This window comes from Oreochromis niloticus, linkage group LG3 (assembly GCF_001858045.2).
Source record: "Oreochromis niloticus isolate F11D_XX linkage group LG3, O_niloticus_UMD_NMBU, whole genome shotgun sequence".
Taxonomy (NCBI): domain Eukaryota; kingdom Metazoa; phylum Chordata; class Actinopteri; order Cichliformes; family Cichlidae; genus Oreochromis; species Oreochromis niloticus.
In genome coordinates this window covers 74463724-74491264 of record NC_031967.2, presented here as the reverse complement: position 1 = coordinate 74491264, position 27541 = coordinate 74463724, and the positions used below count along the sequence as shown (strand labels likewise).

General features: G+C 43.0%; 1 protein-coding gene and 1 long non-coding RNA gene across 2 annotated transcripts in view; one reads left to right on the top strand and one right to left on the bottom strand.

The window, feature by feature from the left end:
- Positions 1–26921, bottom strand: part of LOC106096632 (uncharacterized) — a 102208-nt gene extending 75287 nt beyond the window's left edge. Inside the window, exons 1-5 of the mRNA XM_025905224.1 lie at positions 26841–26921; positions 17685–18032; positions 13875–14210; positions 13695–13793; positions 12363–12370 (exon numbers count right to left, since the gene is read on the bottom strand). Coding sequence (XP_025761009.1) covers positions 12363–12370; positions 13695–13793; positions 13875–14210; positions 17685–18032; positions 26841–26874 — 825 coding nt within the window. The 5' untranslated portion in view covers positions 26875–26921. The remainder of the gene's footprint in view (positions 1–12362; positions 12371–13694; positions 13794–13874; positions 14211–17684; positions 18033–26840) is intronic.
- LOC106096633 (uncharacterized) lies at positions 16958–17617 on the top strand. Its single transcript, XR_001223026.1, has 2 exons — positions 16958–17298; positions 17458–17617. It is a non-coding gene; the product is annotated as an uncharacterized LOC106096633 (long non-coding RNA).
- Positions 26922–27541: the final 620 nt, after the last annotated feature.

Here is a 27541-nt window from a genome sequence, read left to right as displayed (position 1 = left end):
GATCAACTACTACCCATCGCCGACCCTGACTTTAATCAAGAGTAGGACCAAGTCCTCTCGAGTATTCTTAGAAGCTATGCAAGATCCAGCAGTCAAGAAGTACCAAGAGAGACTTTTCTCGGACTCATAAATTGGTTGAAATATGGGACTGAAAAAGGGACACAAGTTGAGTAAAGGTTGAAGCTGACTGCAGAGAAATGTCAACCTTGAAGTTATCAAAGGACATTTCAAAGCCCACACTGAGAAGTCTGTTCAGAAGAAGTTGCACCTGACCAAGATGAAATCCAAAATTGGGAATTAATTGTTTAATTGTATTATTTTTCATGTCATTTATGGTGTTGTGTAAGCCATGTATGTATTATGTGTCTCTGCTGATGTGTTTTATGCCTTACTTTCATTTTCCTGTAATTAGGCTGATTTTTAAGTTTCTTGAGTATTCTGTTTAGGATACTGTGGAGTATGATTTGCAAATGAAGATGAATCAATTTGTCTTAAATTAATTGACTAAGAGAAATGGAATGTTGGGAGAATGTTATGTTGATGACTATGAGGGTTTTGGTGGAAGGAAGGGCTTATTCATTTGAGCAATAACTGTGTGGGATCTTTATACAAATTCTTATGTTCTATTTAGAGCTTGCTTTAAAATATGTTAGCAAAAAAACAGCGCACGCATTAGTTTTCACAATTTTTGTTCTTCTTTAGTTATGGGGTCTTTTTAGGTGGTACCTCTAGGTACCACAGGGGGGAATGTGGTGGATTTTTGTGTGATATGTATAACTATGTAACTATATACACCATATATCTATGTGCACTGAACATATATATTTTAACTTTCATGTGGAGTCTTAAGCACAAGACATTTTTGCTTCACCGAGGTTTATTAAGTTGGTACTGTAACAGGGCAGTTAATGTAGGGTGAGAGTTCTCTTGAATAATTTACTTAATAATTAATTAATTTAACGTCTTTAATGCAGCACAACCAAAACAGTAACATTGTAATAGAGATCCTGAACACATCACGATAAAATATCATACAAAATACACACACACACACACACACACACACACACACACACACACACACACACTCTGAACCCACACTGAAGTGTTTTTAAGCATGTAACCTGTGTATTATATGTTATAAGATTGTGCCACTTGCTGTATAAGATTTAATAATTAGGATTAATGTGTGACCTTTGACCATGTTGTGACCTATTGTCAGAGGGTAAAGCAAAGGGTTAACCTATTGGTGTCACTTTGGACCGGGCCCTCAGCCAGCGCCAGGTGTGAACTCTGGCCGCTATCTGACCCCAGCAGCTGTGCTGGGCGTGTGGGAAAGTTACCCAGCAGCAGGGGGCGGCGACACTGGTCCCTATATTAGGGGACCAGAGGACGCCCCCAGGGTTCTTTTCCTCCTGCTGCTGCTACCTGTCCGTCTCCGTGTTGCTCTGCTGTCTGTGCTTAAGGCTGTACACCCCGGGGTTTTGCTTTGCTTGCTTTCTGCTTTGTAATTTTCTTGCTAAATGTCTGTATGTATTTTTCCTGCTGTTCATATGATTCAGTGTATTAAACTCTGTTCCAAGAATTCTACTCTTTTACAGAGCATCTTTTTGACTGTCTTGGTTTTAATTGGATTTGGATCTCCACATCGTTGGTGGAAGAAGGTTATCAGAATGGCTTCAAAATTTGCGACCACACAATGCTCCATCACACGCGTCCAAGTACTCCACAGCGTGGCTGGCAAGAAAGGGTATAAAAGAAGAAAAACTAATGACATGGCCTCCTTGTTCACCTGATCTGAACCCCATTGAGAACCTGTGGTCCATCATCAAATGTGAGATTTACAAGGAGGGAAAACAGTACACCTCTCTGAACAGTGTCTGGGAGGCTGTGGTTGCTGCTGCACGCAATGTTGATGGTGAACAGATCAAAACACTGACAGGATCCATGGATGGCAGGCTTTTGAGTGTCCTTGCAAAGAAAGGTGGCTATATTGGTCGCTGATTTGTTTTTGTTTTGTTTTTGAATGTCAGAAATGTATATTTGTGAATGTGGAGATGTTATATTGGTTTCACTGGTAAAAATAAATAATTGAAATGGGTATATATTTGTTTTTTGTTAAGTTGCCCAATAATTATGCACAGTAATAGTCACCTGCACACACAGATATCCCCCTAAAATAGCTCAAACTGAACAAACTAAAAACTACTTCCAAAAACATTCAGCTTTGATATTAATGAGTTTTTTGGGTTCATTGAGAACATGGTTGTTGTTCAATAATAAAATTATTCCTCAAAAATACAACTTGCCTAATAATTCTGCACTCCCTGTATATTGAGTAGTCTACGAATACTAAAAAAGGAGTGCCTGTTTTTAATAAAACCAGTCTGATCTGAAGAGATTATGTTGGGTAAAACTTTTTCCAATCGGTTGGCCAAAACCTTCGCTAGTATTTTAGTCTGAATTCAGGAGTGAAATCGGCCTGTAGGATCCACATTCCAAAGGGTTCTTATCTTTTTTGGGAAGTAATGTTATACAAGCTTGATTTAGGCTATCAGGCGAAACACCTTTGGCAAGAGAGTCAGTATATAACGTAGCTGACACAGGGGCTAGTTTTCCAGCAAAGGCGTCATAAAACTCAGTTGGTAAGCCATCAGGGCCTGGTGATCGGCGAGACAGTAACAATTTTATTGCCGCTATGATCTCCTGCTGCTGCAGAGGTGCATCCAGGGTGGAAACCTCGTCTGGGGACAATGTTGGAATCTCTAGGTCTCTAAAAAAATCAAAGAGGAGGTTAGAATCATTGGTATTATCGGAACTATACAACTTATACTAATAATGCTGAAAAGCATCATTTATCCCCTGTTGATCTGTAACAGTTCCACCATCTCAGGTTGCGACCCCATTAATAGTTTGCCTGGCTCTTGCGCATTTCAACTGTCTTGCTAGAATCTCTCCCGCCTTATCTCCGTGCTCATAGGTATCACTGCAGTTCTTTAACAATAAATATTCTATAGAATGTGAGGCGAGCACATCATATTCTGCACCCAGTTTCAAATGTTCTTTATATAATTTTGGTGAGGGGTTCTGAGAATTCCTAGTATCCAAGTCTGCTATTTGCTTTTCCAAATCCTTTAGTTTAGAAGTAGAAGTGCCTTTCTTATTAGCTGTAAACGATATAACCTGGCCGCGAAGATAAGCCTTAAGAGCCTCCCAGACCGACGAGATGGAAATATCTGGAGTTAAATTAAATTCCAAAAAGTAGGTAATTTGATCCGAAATAAATTCTATAAACTTTTCATCACTTAACAAAAGAGAGTTAAATCTCCACATCCGTTTAGGAGACTCCATACCGGGTGTATGCAGTGTCAATATTAAGGGCGCATGGTCAGATATTACAATAGGCTGATAATCACATGACTTAACAAGAGAGGTTAGTTTGTTATCAGTAAATAAATAGTCAATTCTACTGTAGGTTTGATGAGCATTTGAAAAAAAGGAATATTGTCTGTCTTGTTGGTGTAAAAAACGCCAAATGTCCGAGATGCCGTAGGTTGAAAAAAAGGACTGTAAATAAGAAGCTGACTTTGTTGTCGAGTATCCAGTTCTTACAGACGATCTATCCATCCCAGGGTCCAAGCACAAATTAAAGTCCCCACCCATAATAAGTAAATGGGTAGTCAAAGAAGGCAGGAGGCCGAGGACGCGTGAAAGAAAATTGGGGTCGTCGCAGTTTGGGGCATATATATTTGCTAATGTAACGTTAATATTAAAATTTGATCCGGTCACTATTACGTATCGTCCGTTTGAATCAGCCAGAGTCGAAGAAGGGGTAAAAGGAACCCTTTTATTTACCAATATTGCTACACCTCTTCCCTTCGCTGTGAAATGTGAGCGGAAGAGCTGCCCCACCCACCTACATTTTAAACGAGTATTACCTGACATTTTAAGATGGGTTTCTTGGATAAAGGCTATATCAGCACCCATATTTTTCAAGTGAGTGAGAACCTTCTTTCTTTTAATAGGATGGTTCAGGGCTTTAACATTCCAGGTCACTAAGTCAATAGAGGTAACTATTGAAAATATATCAAAACTTTTAGCTGGTTGCTCAGACAAGAAACATAAAACACTTGGTTCTTAACTTGGACAGTCAAACACAGAAACCCTCCCAGAAACCCCCTGAACCCCCAGGTGACACTAGCTGTCAGAACAAACAGCACACCTACCCAACTAACTGAAAAACTTCCATAACTATCCTACCTAAAGCTCCTTAAGCCCGCATAGTGTAAAGGTTGGAATAAGACCCGCCAGGTGTACACTGGTGAAGTCCACCATTCAAAATATGTGCAAATAATTGCACTGTCACGCCAAAAAATAATAAAGAAAAAGAAATGAAGTTAAATGTCTGAAAATCAACATAGGAAGCATGAATATGCCGTAACAGTTGTCCGAAGCAGTCCCGTTGTCATGAATCGCTGTGTGGCAGGCAGGAATTGGACCCAAAATGCAGGCTCTTAGACACAAGGGATGAACTCAAAACCACAGCTTTATTCACGGGCTGGGAAAGCATACAAAGTAAACTAAACTGGGGAATAACACACTAAACTTAAGGGAGACACCAGGAGATCCACACAGCATGAGGGACGACGCGACACTGACTCAGAGAAACACAGGGTTTAAATACACTGGGAAGTAATGAGGGGAATGAGACACAGAAGGAGGGCACAGCTGGGAGAAATCAGGACTGACGAGACAAGGAAGCAAAGCAGGACACATTCACATAAGACACGGACCTTCAAAGTAAAACAGGAAGTATGACACAGAGACGCGAACTTGACACGGTGGAGATAGCAACTAAGAAACACAGAGACAAACCATGAGACAGAGGACTCTAACAACCGAAAGACACAGAGGGAAACTCAAACATGCAGACAGACTTACACAGAACAGAGGGGACACAGAGAAACACGAAGGGCAAGGGATCGAAACTAGAAACGATAGAATAACTCACACGAGTACAATAATACAAAATCACAAAGAACTAAACATGCTGGGTCAGGGGACCCAGGACCCTGACACCCGTGTTCCACGCGCCTCAAAACAGTTCAGTCTTCCATGGAGTCTTGCACAAACCTTTCGGCCTCAGCCACAGAGCCAAATGTGAGGCGTACACCATCTGTTTTAACAATGCGTAGTCGCGCCGGGTATAGCAGTGATGGTTTCAGGCCTATCTCATACAAGCGTGACATTTATTCTTTCTGATGAAGGAAACACTAACCAGACAGTAATACTAAAGTTTAAAAAAAAAAAAAAGAAGCATCAGTGGAGGTAAGGGTGGGAGTTTATGAAGAAAATGATCATTAGGTCTCATACATGCTCTTGCTCTTGACGAAGGCGGTCGCATTTTTCTCCTCTCCTCCTCCTCCTCTCCCTTAGCTTCCCTGCTTAGCCTCTTATGTCCTTGTCTAGTCTCGTGTTTTTTGTATGACTTTTCCCTGGAACAATCTCTCACAGTCTGTTTTCTAAAACCTAAAAGAGGAATTATGGATTTGATCAACTGGTCTCTGAATGCAATTGACACCCCTTTCTCAACGAGAAGTCTGGGCTTGGGTGAGCCTGACTGCTGAGGATTTCTACCTATTCGGAACCATGATAACAGGGTTCTGGCTGATCGGAGCTGACTTGGCCCTGGCTAATCGAAGAATTAAGAAAGCGGAACTGGCTGTTCAAACCTCCACAAGGCTGCCCGCTGGAATTGAAACGATGGGACGAGGCGTGAGTTTCTCAAAATGGGCTCATTGAGTGCAGCACAGATAAGATCTTGGAAAGGCTACGGCTGCTGTGAATACTCAGAATAAGATCTCTGAGTGCAGACTGGATTACATCTCGGAAGGGCTCGCTCGGCATAACATCTCTGAGCGTAAATTGGATGACATCTCGGGGAGGCACACTGTCGTGAGTTTTTCAGAATCGGCTCCTTGAGCACAAGAATGACAACATCACAGAACGCAGGTATGGCGAAGCTCGCGGCTCTCCATCGGGAGATTGAGAGACCAGTGTTGGACTGTAGAACTGCTTTGAAATTCATATAAGCTGTTCGCACTAAAGTAAAAAGCACCTTCACTTCATGCGGATACCTTCTCGGCGCCAGCTGCGGTTGCAAGGCTGGAGCTGTACAACAACACCCTGATTACAGACTGTGTTTAGTCTGTTCCTTCCTATTCTATGCAAGGCCACCTGTGTTGGCTGGTAGACTGTTTACTTAGCCTTGCAGGGCGAAGGACACTGTCTCAGCTGAACTCTGGACACGCACACACATACATATACACTGATATGCACACACTCATCCCCCCTCCCTTTCCAAATGCCTTCGACGCTTATTCCCTTCCGATGCTGACGGTGGATCATGGAGACCAGCGCATAGGCTGCAGGCCCGGATGTACTGTCTAAATCGGCTGTCTCTCACCCTTTACCCGCCCCTGTTGCTTGTCATGTGTTTCTTTGGTGTATTAAGAGGTTTTTCATGTGCTATGTGCAGAGGTGTTTTTTTTCTGTTCCCAAACTGATCTCCCTGTTGGAGCGCAGTCTGGGGGGAGTTATTTTTTTTCTCCTTATCTTTCCTCATGTTGTGCTTTTCCATGTTATACCCCTCTGACCTGTCTTCCCCATGTGATGTTTTGTGTAATGTATGTATGGTCGGAGGGTAAGATGGCGCCGCCATTGCGTGCAATAGGTCGGCAGCCTTATGAAATTTCCCCCTTGTGGGACTAATAAAGGTATATCAATATCAATATCAATCAATATCAATATCACCGACCTGTATTCTCTCCGCTGGCTCACCACCTCAGGGCTGTAGTCCTCGTAGACCCGGAATGGTTTATCTATATACTTCAGGTCGTTCCTCCTCCTAGCCTCTCGTATTAGCAGCTCCTTGATTTGGTAGCGGTGAAAACAGACAATGATGGGCCGCGGTCTGCCTCCGGGGGCCGGTTCGGGGGCCGAAATACGGTGTGCACAATCCAGTTCGGGGAGGGGAGAGGGGAAAATGTCTCTCCCAAAAATGTCTTGCAACAACCGTGAGAAAAACTTAGAGGGTTGTGGACCCTCAATCCCTTCCTCCAGGCCGATAAGGCGGGCATTGCAGCGTCTGTTTCTCGACTCCATGTCAGATAGCTTAGCCTTCAGCTTTTCATTAGCGACCCGTAGTGTCTCACAGCTATCCTCCACTTTAGCAAGGCGCTGGTCGAGTGTTTTGGCACTTTCCTCCAAAGATTCTAGGCGCTCACCATGGTTGTCCGATGCCTTCTGTAGTCCGTCCAGCTTTTTATTCACGTCATCAAAAAAGCTGACTTTTAGCTCCGCCAGTAAAGTCGAACGGTGCTCCGCTAGCAGTGCTGTTATGTCGGCTTTGCTAACATTCGCATGAACGCTAGCAGCCGCGCATTCGGTTGTTTTGCCATTCGACTTCGCAGGTTTAGGCGACATGACAGGGCATCAAATGTTCCGACGGCTTCACCAAACCACCAAGATATTTGCCTCAAAAGATAAGTTAGTTGGGCTCACTCAAATAACTAAAAGTTGTGGGAGCTAAGGGAAAGTGTGACTACTCCATGCTTGTCAAAACCGGAAGTCCCCACCTGCACCTTCTGTGGGTATCTTAGAGGGCTGTCAAAGGAGTTTGCAAAGAAAAGCGTCTGGACTTCTTTAAGTTGCTTGAAGACATTTCACCTCTCATCCGAGAAGCTTCTTCAGTTCTTTTCTTTGCAAACTCCTTTGACTATGATGACCTGGATGACTGAGAACCTTCACAGACTTAGAGGGCTGTAGCTTTTGTTTATGGAGGGTGGGGTGGCTGCGCCAGTACTGGTGCGTAATACTGGTTATCTGGGAGCCAGAGTTGATGAGTGCCCTCCACTTCATTCCGTTGACTTCCACCTCCCCCTTATTCCTGGGACCCACTAGGGGAGTGTGCTCTCCTTTGTCACTAGTTTTGTTCACCTGCAGTGTGGGGACTTGCTGCTCGCCCATGGTTGCCCCGGTGACCATGGGCTTTATCTGTTTAAAGGCTGAGCTGAGTGAGTGTTTCCCTCCATTGGAGGCCGTACTCTGCTCTCAGTTCTTCAAATGCCTTTTCAGGTGTTTGGTCATGGGGAGGTAGATTCAGGACCAGCTTTCGAGCCTCACCAGTTAGGTGACGCACCACAGTGGAAAAGCGAAGGTGAATGGGAAGCTCTATTGCCTCAAGAAGATACTGCATGTCATGAATCCAGTTCTCTACGAGCACCTTGCTGTCAGCACTGCCAGTGAAGGCTTGGACATTTTTCACTTGGTGAGTCTGTATAAAACCACGATAGGCAGCCAGTGGGGGGTTAGGGTTGGCTGCAGCCCCACCAGGGGCACTTAAAGAGGTATGCACCTGTTGGGGGGGGGGGGGGGGGGGTGTACCTGGGTATCCGCTAACTTGGGGATCTGAAGCAGAGGTCAGTACATGCATTGAGGCATGGGTGCCGGGTGGGGCTGTAAAACCTCCATGGGTCATATTCAAGATGGGGGGTGTGACAGTGTTAGGGCATATAGCAGATGAGTGGAGGGGAGCTCGAGGGTCATGGACAGCAGCTAGTGGCATGTGGGGCAAATGGAGGGTCAGCCCATGCTTTGAACTGTCAAGGGTCTGCTTGGCTGCAGAGGGATCATTCATTATGCTCATTCCCTGCAGCATTAGGGGGCTCGCCATGGTGGCTTGGGGGGCAGGTGTGGAATACAGATAGCTGGTGTATGCTTGGGAGCTAGGTGGAGCAGTTATCATTGGGTAAGGAGTGTTGACTGATTGGTTCATGGTGGGCTGTTGTGTAATTTGCACCTCTGGGTAGTTGGGACGTGAGGCAACCTGGGGTGCCTGTGTAGCAGTGGGCCCATGGACACTGGCCTGGGGGGGTAGAGCAGGGAGCATAGTTATCTGTACATCTGGCTGAAACACTGGAGGGGCTGTAGTTAGAGGGCTGTGGTTGGACTGCCTTGCCTGATTGGTCGGCACTGTACTTGGGCCAATTTCAGATAGGTGTGAGGGCACCTGCATTTGGACTCCATAGACTGGCAGTGGTGGCGCATGAGCCGGAGCAGCACCAAGATCAGTCTGGGGTGAAAGCATGGGTGGTGGTGGGGTCTGTTGTATGCTCAGCCCAGAGTCAGTGAGATTTCTGATTTGGGTATGGTACTGTAACTGCTGGCCAGTGAAGCTGGGAAACTGGGTGACTAGCTTCGACCTCACTGATGACTGTTGGTCCACTGTACTGGTGGTAGCTGTTGCCCCTTCATTCAGAGGGTGAGGCTGTGCCCTCTTTGGAGTGTCTGCATAGTCTCTCATCATTTTCACTGTCCTGTGCCTCTAATTTAGCCGCACCAGAAAATGTGTGTGTGTTACTTGTAGTATGCTTAACTGTAAGTAAGTACAACCTATTTCTAGTCAAATATAACACAGTACAAATGCATGACAACTATCATCTCATAATGCAAAAAAAATTCACGTAAAACCGGCATTAAACTCAGAGTGCAGATAAATAACTCTATCTTCAGCACAGAGGTTATGAATGAGACAAACCAGCAGCAATTGCTTCACCGTATTGAATGATTATCATTACAGACAGGGAACATCATTTAACATTCTAGCTAAAATTCAAGTTCCTAAGTTTTGTTTTTTTAATGACAGAAAACCCTCAAATGAAAACACCCCCAGATTCCACTTTCAAAGGATATGCCTGGGGAGTTGAATGTCCCAGTCATACAGCTGCACAGGCAATTGTAACTTAGTTCAGTACCCCGTCAGATGGCGAAACCTCTTACTGCAGCAGCGTAGCTGGGGGATGTCGGCATTGCTTTTTCATCAGTCTCAAAGCGCCACAAATCCGGGTCACGGCACCAAAGATGTAACCCAGCCAGTGCAGGGGCCTCCCTACACCCCGGACTTTGCATTGTATAATTTTATGTTGAATTGGGGTGCACAGTAGAGAGAACAGTCGGACACAGGCGTTCAATTTGTGGCTCGGACCGCGCCGTTTATTTAGGTGCTGGGGCATAAACCACTCCAACTCTGCTGCTGGCCCTTTGCAAGTTAAAGTAAACCCTGAGCCAAGATGGCGCCCGCGTGAATGAGAAACCTGAACTACGGTGTCCTGTAGAGGACAAATGGTCAAAATTGCTTAAACCTACAAGGTATATGCAGCTCAACAGCGACACCCTGTGACATATTCAAGTCACTACCTTACATACACACGCTCTTTTCTACTCTGTAATATTCTTTTCAATTTCCTTGATATTTATTTATAAGCTCCTCTGTTAATCCTTGATATTTATAATTGAGTGATCTGTATATATTGGTGCTATGTCTTAAATGTGTAAAATCTGTAACACGATGTATTGTTTGGGGTTTAGTCTGTTACTGTTACCATTTTTACAATTTATTTTGGAGCAACTGTAACCCACATAATTTCCTTAGGGATTGATAAAGTATTCTGATTCTGATTCTTTCAGGATACATGACCTGCCATTATCCAATGACACATCTGCTTACCTGTATATTTTGCTTGTTTCTCCTCTTTTTCTTTTCTCTTTTTTCTAAACTGAGCACCTGATGTCTTTGAACTTTTCTTGTCCATCTTCCATTGGTTTTAATTTATTGCACTCCAGTATGAACACCCATCCCCCAACCCGAGGATCACCACAACATAACCTAATAGACCTACACCTTAGTTCACAGATTCGCTTTGTCTAGGGTTTATTTCTGGGATTTCGCACAACCCAGGAACAAATCATGAACACATAATGGGCTTGGATTTACAACATTATGAATGAAATGTGCTCTATTTGGAAGCAGCATGTCTCCCTCCCCTTTCGACGAGTTGTGTGTGAGACTTTAAATCATCAAACTGTAAATTATAAATTTTAAATTGTTATTGATCCCTTTACCCCGAGTCCTAAAGTGTATATTTATTTTCTTACTCTTCTTATATTTATTGTTTTTTTTACTTGCACAGCTGTAACTGGAGTCTCGTCGTCTCGTCTCTCTATATACTGGACTGTATATAGTGGAGATGACAATAAAGTTCACTTTGACATCAGCACAGCAGCAAGCAGGCGCACCGAGGGCTCTCGTGGTCACTTTTCATGGATAGGCTTTAGAAAAAAAATCGGTGCAGATTATAAGTCTGTATCATGATGTCTGGTGTTTTTGTGTTTGTTGGTTTGTTTTTATTTTGTGAGCTGGTTATTAGATGCTGCTCCAGCCAGCCAGAGAATCCCCCGCCGCCCCGCCATCTCCTCCCTGTGCTGCAAGCAGCAGGCGCACCTCGCAAATAGAGGGCACCCTTAGTTCCAGCAGATGGCCGATAGAAAACCGATAGGTGCCTATGCCATCCCCAAAATGCACTGGCATGATGTCGGGGCAGCATGAGTACGAACAACTTATTTGCCGATGCCCGTGATGCCGCCCCCACCACGACGCTGCCCTGGGCAACCGCCCATGTCGCCCATATCAAAAACAGCTACTGCTTACCGAAGTCGTACTAAAACATTTTTTGACAGATTTTTGAGTGCCGTGCACCACAAAAAATTGTCTCGAGGTCAGTAAGCACAATCAAAATTCATGCATAAGGAGCACCGGATTATAAGGTGCACTGACGATTTTTGAGAAAATTCAAGGATTTTAAGTGCACCTTATAGTTCGGAAAATACAGTAGATGAGGACCAAAGAAGGTTTTTACTGACATTTGAACTGACTTAGCTTAGCCTGTGTTTTAGCCACATGCTAAACAAACACATGTTCAGAAACTAGAAGATGTTACCTTTCAGATGAAGTCTCACACATGAACTTTGCTCCTACAGTTCATCTGCTGAAGCTTTTACATTTGGGTGGAAATCAAATAAAAACCAAAACAGCCACAAACATCAGACATGCTAACACTTCAACATTATTGGATGGAGCCGACTGAGGCTGAACCACCATTATGAGTCTGACCTCTGACCTCTGACCTGTATCTAGTGCACTGACCTCTGACTTTTAGCTCCACTTGTTTCTTCAGCAGGATGTTTCCCTCCCTGCTGTAGACGGTGCAGGTGTAGGTGGAGTTGTCTCCATCTGTGGGGTGTTTCAGGGTCAGACTGAGGTCTCCAGGTTCCAGTAAGTTTCTCTTCATCTTTGTTCGGTTCTTGTATTTATTGTCCTGTTCTTCAGGCTGATCAGAGCCGTTCTCATACACGTGGACCTTCCTGTTGTTTTTGTCCTTCCACTCCACTTTAGCATCTTTAGGCAGGCAATCTATGTTTTTGCAGATCAGCTGGACAGACTCCACCCCTGAATCCACCCCCACCCAGGGGACTGAGAGGACAACAAAGCACAACATGAGCTGTAGAGAAGGTTACTAATGGTCTCCTTATGACCTGTTACAGAGGACTTATTTCTGTGCCTTTCCTTTTAGACCTCAGTGTAGACCACAACATTTACTACAAACACTAGAACACAACATAACTGTTAGAGTGATTCTGTTAAAAGTTGTCATTGTTGTGCTTAAAACTGTAAACCTTGTCCTGAACTGCATGTTCAGATATTTTTCTGTCCCTCCCCTACACATCTAGGATGGTGGGGGTGCTATAGCTATAGTGTTTAACTGCAGGCACATTCCATGTAAGGTTCTGGATTGCATATTTAGTAAAGAATGTTTCCTTCCTGCCATTCATGGGCTCACCTGTGCTTGTATATGGTGGACCGTTAAAGGAGTTGAGCCATTTACGGGGGTGAGGGGAGATTACCCTTTTATGACCAGAGATGTTGTTAAACGATTGTAACCAGGAAGTCACATATACAGACATACACACACACACACACACACACACACACACACACACACACACACACACACACGCACACACATACACACACACACACACAGACACACGCACACACATACACACACACATTCACTCACGTGCTTGCACATACATACACACTCACAGTGTCTTAGCTTTTACGACACACCATATGGGTTTTACAATGGGTGCTTGTGTACCATTGTCACTGAATAAAAGGCTGCGAGGGGACGCTGTTTTTTTGGAGTTGTCTGGGATCAGGTGAGGGGCTTGTAGATCCAAGATCCTGATCCGACTGGGCTTCCCTTGCGCAAGTAAAACCGATTGAGCTCTGATTGTCTTGCTTCGTTCATGGGGATAGGTTTCTGGACTGGCGAGGCATGGATTTCCACAGAGTTTGTTGTTGGGACCATTTCTGCTGACATTATACTTGTAATAATATTAGAAAACAGTAAGATGCCAAAACAATACTTGGTTTTCTACAATGTGGAGTGCTGGTCTCTCTTGGAAAAGAGATTTTAATCTCAGTGAGACTTTTATGGGGATAAATAAAGTGCACATGCAGCCTCTGTGTCAGATCAATGCAGTGAAGCACACACACTGTTTAGTAAAGTCATGTTGTGGAGCTGTTTCACTGATCAATGACTGAGTCTGAAGGAGGTTTTCTGACTTCTGGAACAAACCTGGAAGTTTCTCTTCAGCTCTCTGTATCAGCTGTTTGTAACTCTCAACTCTTTCAGCTTCTGGAACAAGTTTGTGTGAGCCACAGTCAAGGAGCCACCAGAGGACACCTGCTAACCATCGGCATTATGGGTAGTGTAGTAGGAGACACTCACCTGACATGAAATAGTGCCGGAAATGAAACAAAAGACCTCCAGAAAACAACAGAAGAAGCAGGAGAACGAGGAGAGCTGTGGCCCAGGATGGAAATGGTTCTGTGGAGAAACAAAGTGCAAAAAGTATAAAAAAAACAACAACATGACCTCTGAACTCTGACCTAAATCTACAGCACTGACTTCTGACATGGTGCAGCACTACTTTCTGTCTCAGGATGTCTTTGTCCCTGTAGATGGTGCAGATGTATCCTCCACTGTCTCTCTCTGTGGGGTGTTTCAGGGTCAGACTGAGGTCTCCAGTTCTCAGCAGGTCTTTGTTCATCATCGTTCGGTTTCTGTAAAAACCATCCTGGTCATTAAGGTGGTCACTTCTGTTTGAATACATATGGACCACCATCAGTTCTCGGTCAGAGTGAGTCCACTTCACTGTGGTGTCCTCAGGCAGGCTAGGTGTTGTTTTGCAGGGCAGGATGACAGACTCTGAGCCTTCCTCCACCTTCACCTCCACCTGTTGGTCTGAGGTGACAATAAACGACAATATCAGGTGTAGAAGCAGCAGCAGTCACACTGATGGTAACTGAAGCACAGCTGAGTATCTACAGTCCTGACCTCTGACTCTGTCCTGTAACAGTCATCATATATTATAATGTTCTCTGGCTCTTTGTGTTTCTTTGGTAACTGAAGTGGAACTAATGAGATGTTGCTATGGTTACAAACTACTGAGCCTCGCCGTGGAGCACATACACGCACGTCTGCACATTCATTCTGTGTAAAAAGGAAAAACCAGACAGCCACCTGGCAAACATGAAGGACCTGAATGAAGCAAGAATGCCTTGCTTCTTCTAAATGAACTAACAGGTGGGATAACATAGCACATGCACCACCTGTGGACACTCAGAAGCATGTGGATAGGTTATTGACATAAAATCATTACCGATGAGATTCTTTGTCAGAGCAGCACAAGACGATCAATAATAAAGCTTCTATTAATGATAGTAATAATAATAATCACTCTCTTTAGTTGCAATAACACACAGCATTTGAGACTACATTGAACGTCAGTATTATTATTTATCTATATGGCACGCATATGAAGAAATCTAAATTATTTCAGTCTCAGGTAGACACCCAACAATATTAGAGAGAACCTAAACAATCAAATAACCTTCATGACCAGAACTTAAGAGACATCCAACAGAACCAGGATCAGGGAGGAGCAGTCGTCTGAGAGACTGGCTGGAGGTGAACAGGAGATAGAAGAGAAACAGGATAGCACACAGAGAATGTGCAGCAGTGCTGTATGAACACATGAGTGAAAAAGAAGTCCTATAAGAAGTTATAGGATGGGTCACCAGGGTCTCCTAATCCAGCCCTATAAGGCTAAAAACTATCATCTCTATCCAAAAAGGAAAGTTTGGAGTCTAATCTTAGAAATAGAGATTGTGTCTGGGATCTTTTGCTCATCTTCCTGAATGGTTTTATAAAACATTCACTACATCTTTCTCTGGCACTGCCAGTCCACTGAAAAACATGCTTTCTATTTATTTATTTTTTTATTTTTTTTCTGACAAATGTCTCTCAAAGGAGTAAATACTTTGTCGTGTTACAGGAAAGTGTCATGGTCCAGGTGAGTGCTGGGTTTTCCAGCGTGCCAGTGAATCCCCCACTGAGCAGAGTTGCAACACCTCCTCTCATTCGCTGCACCTGTGTGTAATCAGCTGACATGCTCTTAAGACCAGGGCTCTCAAATACTCCTCTTTCAAAACATGAGCTAACCATTGTTATCGATGGTAAATTTGGTTGCCTCACCTGTTCATTAATCAGCTGGTGCTGTACCTTCTGGAGGATTTTTGTTGACCGGAAGCCCTTAAATGAAGAGCTCATTTGTATACTTTTAGGAGTAATCCTGTTTCGTCAGCATCTGAGGCTGAATCTCAGGTGGTTCCTGTAATCGGCCATCTTACATGCTGTTTGCTCATACTGACGTACAAGCTTTAGCCAGTCCTTGCCAAAGTCGGTAAAACGTCTTGATGCATGCTCAATTATCCAGGTAAGTAATTTTGTAAGTAAGTTGATTTTGTTCATCTGGACGTAGAGTTTTCAGTGGGAGAAATGTTTCGTCACTCGTCCAAGGGACTTCTAGAATTTGCATACTAATGATCAAGGAACTGACCTCCCAGGCTGTTTTTCATTCAGTGGGCTGGTTTCAGTCATTATGCAAATGTACTGTTTATAAGATTGGGGAAACCTGCAGTCAGCTGAGACTGAAGAACTCACTTGGATGAGTGATGAAACATTTCTCTTACTGAAAACGCTATGTCCAGATGAACAGAATCAACTTTTTGGGACTAGTCGAGATTAGTGCTTTATATTTCTGCTTTTGTTCACAGTATGCAATAGTAATCCTCTGGTATAGTATCTAGTAATATTGAAGTTCTCGCCAGCCATATAATGAGTTAATTTAAAGTTTCTTTGCCCCCTGAGTTTCGTGCATTGCTTTAGTGTTTCAGTTTGAGCAACTCCAGAAGTTAGGTTTATTTCCTCTCGCCTTTAGTTCATTTTTAGTGTTTTTTTTGCATTTACCTTTTTCCCCGTGTCACTTTCACGTGCCAAAATAAAATCTTACTTTTCACTGTACCTCCAAGCCTCTGTGTGGTGTCTGCATTTGAGTCTTTTTTCCCTGTGTTAGCCGCCCGGTTGTGACAGAAAGTCTAGTCTATGAAAGCAAATTCAAGTCTTTCTGTCAGGCAGCAGCTGTCTGAGATGGTGTTTGACAAATGTAACAAACTTAAATTCACCACAGCAGAAAAATATCAAAATACAAACATCAATCTTACTGTTTCTGTGTAACTAGCTCTCCAGTCCCCTCACTACCTGAACCACACTATGATTCAGACTACATATCTTGACACAGAAGTTATTAAGCTGAGAGTCTCCCTGCCATCAGGACCAGCTGGATGAAACATGATAGTCCATCTCTGCTGCACAAAGCTCTGTCTCTGTTTCATAGCAGCTCCTCCTCTGAGTCTGTACAAGATCAGGAGACTTCCTGGTGCTCTGTGAGCTGTGAGGCTTAGAGAGCTCATGTTCTCCACTGTTTATAGTGTGTAAATGTTGTGAACGTAAAGCTCTACGTGCAGTAAAGACTGCAGCTGTTGTAGCAGTGAGATCCTGTTTCCACTGAGGTTAGCTCTGAGCTACATGTTGCTGCTGGTTTCTTCAGGTGAGCCACAAAATTTTAGCAAACATACCTCTCTGTTATGCCTTTTGGTCAAAAGTCAGTAGTTAGTGCATAATCTGATTAAGTTACGTAACTAAGGTGATAAATAAGTTCAAAGTTAAGAAATATAAGTAATTCATGCTAAAACAGTTAAGATGTGTGTGTTTGAAATTTGCTCAGAGTGAGACGTCTTAGTCGCAAGCTATCTTTGTATTGTATGTGCGGAAATGGGAGCGAGGGAGCGCTCTGATCTTTTGCCTATCTTTGACGTTTTTTCTCCGTGAACGCTGTGAAAAGTGCTTCGGCAGTATTAAAACAGTGAATAAGTTCATGTACACGCTATAAGTGCCCTACACGCTTGTACCTTGGGAAACGTTCGTCTTTGTAAGTATTAATGTGTTCAGAAATGACTTTTATATGTGTTTACCTGGAGTTAACTGTGATGCTAATGTAACGCACGTGTTAAGCTAGGCTAATCTTTATGTTTCTTCTATTAAGATGTGTATTAGCTAGCAATTTATTTTCACCTTTTGTATATTCCAGTTACAAATAAGAAATAGAAAGGAGAAGCCTTGAGAGAGGATAAGGCTTCAAAAGATCTTCATTAAAAGCAAGAAAAGCAAGCCTTGTGTGGAAGATCTCATCTATTTTGTTCGCTGGCTGTCTAGCTTCACATGGTCACGTGTCGTGAGGGCAGCACACTCTCAGTTTGACCTCTTACTCTGAAACTCCACATAGAGCATTCTAACCCACCCAAAGGTCTGACTGACCTTTGACCTGCAGCTGTATATCTGTCAGTCTCTGTTCCTCTCTCCCATCACTGATGGAGCAGGTGTAGTTGCCGCTGTCAGTCAGTTGTGGTTTTCTCAGAGTGAGGCTGAAGTCTAAAGTGTCCAGAGCATCAGGCCTCATTGATGTGCGCCCTCTGTAATGCTGGTTCTGTCCTGTAAGGTTATCTCTTTTTTCTTGTTGTAGGTGGACAGATTTGGGATGAAGATCACAGCGACTCCACATCACTGTGAGGTCATCAGGTATAATACTTGAGTGCTGACAGGGCAACAGTACAGATGTTTCCCCCTCATTCACCTCCACCACCACAGCCAGGGCATGCTGGGAAACTGAGGACACATAAACACAAATTAACTGCATGCAGTGTGTTTGTCTTAGAGTCCACATTTATCAGCAGGACACAGAGACCAGTTTTACGGTCAGGCACTCAAATTTAATGTATTTATTTATTAAATGTGAACATTTAATCTGTGAAGACCTGACAGATTAAACTGAGTGTGTCTGAGTTCATGAAACAGCCTAAGTTTAGTGTATTTTACTGAGTTTACAGTAAATGTTGGAAAATGTGACTCTTCCTGGTCTTTGCTTTATTTTCTAAGCACTTCCTTTAAACCCTACTGTATCTTTTGCTGTTTGTTAAATGTTTGAAGACCTGAAGGTTTCCTGGTCTCTCTGTATTGTTTACTGTGACTGTCTGCCTTCATGATGAATTGTACTGAAACCTCATGTTCACTTGAACTGATTGCACTCTCATGGTCCATCTCTCTGAGACAGACCAAACTAAACCACCAACTGCCAGAATGAGTCACATGAACACAGCCAACATGTTTTTCAGGACAAATGCAAAAAACATAAATAACTGTGGCTAACATGAACCATTTAAAAGAGAAAACACAGACTGGTGATAAATTAACTTAAAAACCAACATGACGTGTTTCAGTAAGGTGTTGGGACTCTGTGAGCCTCCAGCTCAGCTTCAGTGCTCCTCAGCACTGCTTGTGTGAGGAGGGATGAGCACCGTTCTTCTAAAATATTCTCTTATTCTGAGACAGATTTAATAAGAGAGGAAGGCTAAAACGCTGCAACTGCAAAGCTGTTGAACCGGGAGCAGAAAGGTCTGTCAATTATTTTATTTTAGTGTTTTAATTCTGTTAATACTTCCCCAGTATGTACTGTTCCCTTTAAAGCAGAGTACTGTGTGTGCTGTCAGGTGACTCCACACTGTCCAGTCTGTAGGTGCACTCCAAACAGTCTATTCTGCTCAGGATAATTCTTCACTGAGAGACTTGACCCAGTCATATCTGCATGGCAACCATAATTAAAGTGGTTCCAATCTATTTAATAAATGTAACACCTGTCTAATGTACCTGTGAGTGAGGCCTGGGTCTCTACAGTTTAGGTTACTTCATCTGAAATGTAACAGTTTGACTCTAGTTGGTGATTTTCAGGAAAAAATAAAGAATGTAAATAAATTCACTTGGTTTTAGTGGTAAATTAATATGTAGCCCTGATAAAGTGGTATTCATTACTGTTCATTCACTACGGTTTCTAATACCAAATGAATAAAAAATTAAACACTACTGTGGGCCCACACACTTTCACAGACACAGTTTAATTGCAACAGTCTCTAAAGGTCTGAAAATAAACCCCCCGTTGCCTGCCTGGGTTGTGGCTAAGGTGTGCTGTGGCCTAAAACCAAGTGGCCACTTCCCTTGTAAACATGCAATTAAATAAAAGCCACATGCAAATATCAGTACTCATGGATCCGGATAGTTCAAAGGGACAGGTGACAGAAAAGGCGTCAAGGACGCCAGCAGGGTGTCACACATACAGTCCACCGGGTCAAATAAAGTACACAGCTCACACCTCTACTTGAAACTATCACTGGATTGGCTGGAGCCACCAGAGCTTTAGTACATGACAATTAGATTAAAGAAAAGAATGAAGGACACTTCAAAACGTTACAGTTTTTTCTGAATGCTTAAACCCTAACTGTGATTCTTATAGCAAAATTTCTAAAACTATTAATATTTATAGCAAAACCACTCACTGAGTTTGCAAAACTAAAAGCACAAACATTGCTTTGCACTCAGTTTGCCATTTTGTAACACACACTTTGCAAACCTGTAGCTACAATCCACTGCACAGCACTCTTTTTGCAGAACTGTAAACACAACTCACGGCTTTACACTCAATTTGCAAAGGATCAACACACTCCTAGCAAAACTATACACATTTATGGCCATTATTTACACTATTTTGCCAACTGTCTGGCACACTGTCATATGTGAAAACTTTTTTAGATAATTAGTTCACTTTGCAATCAGCCTAAGCACTATAATAGAGGTAAGCTGTGTGTGTGGAGTACAGTGGAGGGAGCAGGAAGAGTGAGAAGTAGAGGAGGCAGAGGAAGAGGACGTGGAGGTGAAGAAGTAGGACGAAGAGGACAACAAGGACAAGGAGGAGCAAGAGGAGGACGAGGAGGGGGGAGAGGAAGACGAGGAGGGGGGAGAGGAAGGGTAAGAAGAGTAAGAAATAGAATTGCTGATGACATCAGAGCTACAATAGTGGACCATGTAATCAACCATGGAGTGACCCTGAGGGAAGCTGGCCAACGGGTCCAGCCTAACTTGAGCCGCTACACTGTAGCAAGCATCATAAGGACATTTTGAAATGAGAGTCGGTTAGTACAGTCACTCTGCACTAAGATTTGTAGCACTGCCATGCTAATGAGAAACACAACAGTACCATAGATGTAAAATTCCAGAAGATATTTTCCCCTGTGCCTTGGACTAGAGCAGCGCTCCCCAACCCCCGGGCCTCGGACCGGTACCGGTCCGTGAGTCGTTTGGTACCGGGCCGCGAGAGTTGAGGCTCAGGTGTGAAATGTATGGTTTTCAGGGTTTTTATCGGTTTTCAGCGTTATTTTGTTATCGTTTTTATCGTTAACTCGTTTTTCCTGGGTCTTTTCACGTGTGTTATGAATAAATCTTCTTTTTTTTGGTACCGGTACTAGTTTTATTTTGTTGTGTTTATCCGCGACACCTTAAAGGCCGGTCCGTGGAAATATTGTCGGGCATAAACCGGTCCGTGGCACAAAAAAGGTTGGGGACCGCTGGACTAGAGGACATTTCATGTGATGTAGACGAAATTTTATGGCCAGATCCACAGAGATGACACAATGTAGACTGATTTCTTTTTTTTCCTCAGTGAAATTACTATTTCGTTTTGACTTGGAAATAAACACTTGTGTTTGTTTTGATGTGTGTGAATAAACACCAGTACTTGAAGTTTGGATCCCTCTATGCTTACGGATCTATGACAAAAGTATGAGCTCAAACTGACATAGCCTACCTTGTGCACAGAGAAAGCAAAAGCCAGATGTGTTTTTCATTCATACCATCAGTGTGCAGTTGGTGCATTGTGTGCTTATTAATATGATGGCTTGTGTTTACTGTCTGATACAAAAATACCATTTTTACAAAGGTGTGGAGAGTTAAGCAAGAGTTATTCGCTTTTACAAGAAAACTACAATGTTTTGCTGATTGGGTGAAGAGTTTTCTTATTTGTGTGTAGAGTTTTGCAAAAATAGCCAATAGTTACAAAAAATGTCAATCAAGCCATCAGAAAAAACTGTAATAAGAAGCCTGTGAGCCTAACCAACACACATTACATACATTAAACACACATTTGTATGGATTCCAAACTCTTCCACATAAAGCGTAAATAATACAGCTTATATCCATCTATCCATCCATCTTATCTGGGGCTGGTTCGCGGGGGCAGCACCCTAAGCAAAGAAGCCCAGACCTCCCTCTCCCCGGCATCCCCCTCTAGCTTGTCCGGGGGAACACCAAGGCGTTCTCAGGCCAGCAGAGATATAATCTCTCCAGTGTGTTCTGGGTCTGCCCCGGGGCCTCCTCCTGGTGGGACATCTTTCTTTAAGGGCAAAAATTTCATTAAACTCCTTCAGTACCTGCCATAAACTGTCTTGCTGCTGAGGAATCAGCCCCTCACTGTTCTTGGACCAGAGGCTCCTCACTGCTCAGCTGGTGGGTATGCAGGGGTGTCTGAGGTGTAGGCAGACATTGCAGCAGAGGCTGGGCAGACCGGGGGAGTAAGCTGTACCCTCTTCCTGTCAGGGAGTATAAGAAACCCATTGCCCAGGTATAGCACACTACCAAGGGGTCGCAGTGATAATGAATACAGGGAGTGCAGAATTATTAGGCAAATGAGTATTTTGTCCCCATCATCCTCTTCATGCATGTTGTCTTACTCCAAGCTGTATAGGCTCGAAAGCCTACTACCAATGAAGCATATTAGGTGATGTGCATCTCTGTAATGAGAAGGGGTGCGGTCTAATGACATCAACACCCTATATCAGGTGTGCATAATTATTAGGCAACTTCCTTTCCTTTGGCAAAATGGGTCAAAAGAAGGACTTGACAGGCTCAGAAAAGTCAAAAATAGTGAGATATCTTGCAGAGGGATGCAGCAGTCTTAAAATTGCAAAGCTTCTGAAGCGTGATCATTGAACAATCAAGCGTTTCATTCAAAATAGTCAACAGGGTCGCAAGAAGCGTGTGAAAAAACCAAGGCGCAAAATAACTGCCCATGAACTGAGAAAAGTCAAGCGTGCAGCTGCCAAGATGCCACTTGCCACCAGTTTGGCCATATTTCAGAGCTGCAACATCACTGGAGTGCCCAAAAGCACAAGGTGTGCAATACTCAGAGACATGGCCAAGGTAAGAAAGGCTGAAAGACGACCACCACTGAACAAGACACACAAGCTGAAACGTCAAGACTGGGCCCAAGAAATACCTCAAGACTGATTTTTCTAAGGTTTTATGGACTGATGAAATGAGAGTGAGTCTTGATGGGCCAGATGGATGGGCCCGTGGCTGGATTGGTAAAGGGCAGAGAGCTCCAGTCCCACTCAGACGCCAGCAAGGTGGAGGTGGAGTACTGGTTTGGGCTGGTATCATCAAAGATGAGCTTGTGGGGCCTTTTCGGGTTGAGGATGGAGTCAAGCTCAACTCCCAGTCCTACTGCCAGTTTCTGGAAGACACCTTCTCCAAGCAGTGGTACAGGAAGAAGTCTGCATCCTTCAAGAAAAACATGATTTTCATGCAGGACAATGCTCCATCACACGCGTCCAAGTACTCCACAGCGTGGCTGGCAAGAAAGGGTATAAAAGAAGAAAAACTAATGACATGGCCTCCTTGTTCACCTGATCTGAACCCCATTGAGAACCTGTGGTCCATCATCAAATGTGAGATTTACAAGGAGGGAAAACAGTACACCTCTCTGAACAGTGTCTGGGAGGCTGTGGTTGCTGCTGCACGCAATGTTGATGGTGAACAGATCAAAACACTGACAGAATCCATGGATGGCAGGCTTTTGAGTGTCCTTGCAAAGAAAGGTGGCTATATTGGTCGCTGATTTGTTTTTGTTTTGTTTTTGAATGTCAGAAATGTATATTTGTGAATGTGGAGATGTTATATTGGTTTCACTGGTAAAAATAAATAATTGAAATGGGTATATATTTGTTTTTTGTTAAGTTGCCTAATAATTATACACAGTAATAGTCACCTGCACACACAGATATCCCCCTAAAATAGCTAAAACTAAAAACAAACTAAAAACTACTTCCACAAACATTCAGCTTTGATATTAATGAGTTTTTTGGGTTCATTGAGAACATGGTTGTTGTTCAATAATAAAATTATTCCTCAAAAATACAACTTGCCTAATAATTCTGCACTCCCTGTAGAAAACGCTGAATCTAATAAAAAAAATATTATCTAGATGAACTATTACAGTGGAGCTCTGCAGCCAGATGTGTACAGCTGTTCACTGAGTGACGCACACTCACTAGCAGAAACATAAATGGAAATTACTTGCTTGGATTATTTATTTGCTGGTGCATTTGTTATGACATAAATCTAATCCCATAAATGTGTTCATACCTTCTAACATCTGTTAAAAGACGTAGTAGTCCATTCTAGAGGTGATGAAGGCATCAAGACAAACAGACTCAATAAAAGTTTCTACCCACAGGCTGTCACACATGCCCTAATTCCACCCTGATTGAAGAATAACTGTGCTGTTAACATTTATGGATACTTTCACTGTATTTATAAACCGTCTTTATTATAGTATAATGAAACCAACATTCCTACCTCTAGTCTCTACCTCTTACTTAATGTGCACTACCACTGATATTGCACTGATCACTTGCTCCTTATATTGCACCTTATACCATATATAACTTGTATATAACTTTTATATTACTGTGTAGATACTTACTTTATTACATACATTTCCTGTGCAGCTACATCTTTAACTTTAATTCTATTTTTTGGTTTCTCTTGTTTTTTGTTAAGTAATTTTAAAGTAAAAAATCTACATGCTGCTAATGGAGAGATACCAAACTTTCTTTCTTTGTTCTTGTAACATTGACAACAAAGATCTATTCTATTCTAAGAATAAGTTTTGTAGGTCTTTAGGAGGAAGATCAGGCTTTGCTCTGGCAAATTCACGTAACTGATAAAAACTGGTTTTTACAACTGTGGACATTTCTCTAATTTAAAAGAGCTATCTAAAAACAGACAGAGATTTCTTAAAGTGGGGAATGATGACAAGCTAGAGGACCAAGGTTAACAGTTAACAGTTAACAATAACTTCAGTCTTATTTTCGTTTAGGGTGAGATAATTCTGTATTAACCAGTCTTTAACATATTATAGACAGTTATGCAGAGGCTGCAGTGGGACAGAGACATCCAGTTTTAAAAGGAAGTCAATTTGGATGTTGTAAGAGCCAAAGTCAATGTTTATGTTTTGCTTATTTGTTATGGTGGCACAGGTGTATAGCTTTACCTGCATCTCAGGTGATGGCATGTGGGTGTGGTCACAGTCTATTTACCTGATGTCGGTGTTCGCAGCAGGTGTGTTGGGTGAGTGGTTTGTAGGCAAACTTTTCTGTTGACCATCATTTTTTGGCACACCAGTTAATCCATGCGCTATTTGTAAATTGATTGAAAGCACAAACGTTTGTTTTTGTTTTGTTCTTAAAATAAATGCGCAAAGTACAAGTACGACTCATTATGGATTATTGGAGGCGCGTCACAGGGACACAACCAACTCAGCCGGCCGCGGCTTTATTTATGGATGAAAGTCGCAACAGATGTCATCAACATAACAGTGAAAGGAAATGTTGTATTTCCTGAAAATAGATCCCAAAGGCAGCATGTTTAAGGAGAACCCAATGGGACCAAAACAGACCCGTGAGGCACACCACAGCAAATAGGGGGAGAGGAAGAGGAGTATTACCCAATTTTTTCCTTCTCTTCTCCTCTTTTCCTTTCCTTCATTCACTTCTCGTTAGTACATGGGGATCTGCTTGGCCCGGGAGCAGTCACCAATCCCCTTCGAGGCCTTCCCCATAGTTCCTCATCCTTCATCCCTCATCGTTACTGAGGATGTGGTCCCAGCTAGTGAAAAGAAGATTATTAAAAACTCTTAAAAGTGGTGTCTCAGTACTGTGAAGAGATTTAAAACCAGACTGGAACTCTTCACAAATGCCCCAAGTGTCTAAAAAGGTCTGAAGTTGTTTAAAAACATCTTTTCCAACATTTTGGACATAAAAGAGAGTTTAGAAATTGGCCTGTACTTAGAAAGAACATTTGGATTGAGATTTGTCTTTTTAATAATGGATTGCACAACAGCATGTTTGAAAGCAGCTGGTACACAATTAATGTTATTTTCTATTTTATTCAAATTATGCTCTTATCAGTTGTGTTCAATGCTTTGATACCGTAACACAGGGATTTCAGAACTTTTGGGATACATTATTATTTCTTAAAATTTTATTATTTATTATTTGAATTGATCCTTATCTTTATTGAGTGCACGTCAAACATAACACTGTCATTGTCTCATTACTCCAAATTTCTCTCCCACATTTTTCAGTGTGGTGAATCTCTCTTGGATGGAAGACACTGCAGCATCAACAACCTCCAGCTTCTTTAGGGCATCACTCAATGGCTCATTGATTCGTAAGAGAAGTGCTTCTTTGTTGATCTCAGTCTTTTCTGTTGCAGAACAGTCTGTCCATTCATGTCCTCACACATATCCTTGGGTGACATTTGTGCAGATTCAAAGCCTGTTTCCCTGTAGTTGGAGACTGACCGCTACATCCACGTGCATGTTGGGAGACTGCATGAGCTTGCTCACATGGCGGTTTTGGTTCAGGATGTCCTACCACACCACTGTACAAATGCTGAACCTGTATGATCCCACCTCCTCAGACAAAGACTGGGCCTCAGTCTTTATGACTGAGTCTTTGGTGTGGTCTCTCACTGCAGATGGGTACCTCAGGGGCTCAACGCTGCTGATCTTATTTTTCCCCCTTGTTTCAGACCACCTCTTCACTGTAATGTTAGCATGTTTTTTCAGGATGGCCCATCTCTGATTGGAGGATGAAAACAAATTTTAGAGTTTCTGCAAAATCCCAAAGTAACTTGTGGCATCAATAGATCCCTTTGCAGCATCAGCCACAACCAGATTCATAGTATGAGCTCCACAGGGAACAAAGAAAACTCTAGGATTCAGTTCCAGAAGCCGAGCATGAATGCCCTTGTTTGTTCCCTTCATGCTGGTCTCTTTGTCATATGACTGACCTCTGCAGATCTCAAAAGGAAATTTTCAGCTCTTCCAGCCTGTTTAAAATCATGGATGCCAAATGTTTCCCTGTGGATTCGTCAGCTTTTTGCTCGTTTCTCCTTCTCTTCTTCTCTCTTTTTTTCTAAACTGAGCACCTGATGGCTTTGACCTTTACTTATCCATCTTCCATCAATGTTCATTTTGGACTTATGTATGAACACCCATGCACCCACCTGAGAATCACCATAAATTAACAGACCTCCACGTTTTTTCAGCGATTTCACACAACCCAGGAAAACCTGCCCCCCCCCCCCCCGACAGGGTGTGTGTGAGACTTCAGCACAGCAGCAGCACTCACCCGCATATATGTCGGGCAGTAAAAAATAAAAATGCCCACGATGCCGCCCATATCAAAAACGACATGTATCCGTGTGATGAGGCTCAAACTGCGGGTTAAACAGAGAGGTTCTTACCGCTGATGAGGAGCAGTAGCCGGAGCATCTTCATCCTCCTTTAGTCCCGTGAAATCCCCACAGAGGCGCTCCCACACACTCTTGCTCCTCCTCCAGCTGTGACTCTGACAGCAGCGTAGTTTCGGTTTCACCGGGAGTGTCGGTGTGAGTCACACAATCAGTGATGCTAATGGTGTGTGTCGGCTGTTAACGATTGTGGAACTCACATACCCCCCCCCTCCCTTACTCAAGGTGTAATATCACTGATCACACTGCACCTTATAATGCATGGATCACTCACTGATGCTTTACACTGCACTGCTTTCTTGTGTGAATGCACAACACGTTCTCACTCCCAACTCGTCAAATGTGTGACGCATGGTCAGGCTCCCTCTGCTTCACTTATTGACGCGCAGGGTACCCCACTTGCATCGAGAATTGACGTGCAGGGTCCTCCTATTGAATACTTTAAAGCTCCCTAAACGTTGTTTATTGACGACAAGAGATTTCCGCGGAAGAGCCTGTTGTCCGTATATTTATACATTTTCGAAATCACATTGTAGTGACGTGTACTGAACACAATATATTATATAATGTAAGCAACTACCTGAGAAACAGCAGATGCAGCAGATACATTAATTATAGGCCATTACTTTTGTATCGTTTATTGCATTTATGGAGGGAGTGGTGTATGCTGGGTAATGGCACAGCTAGCGACTGGG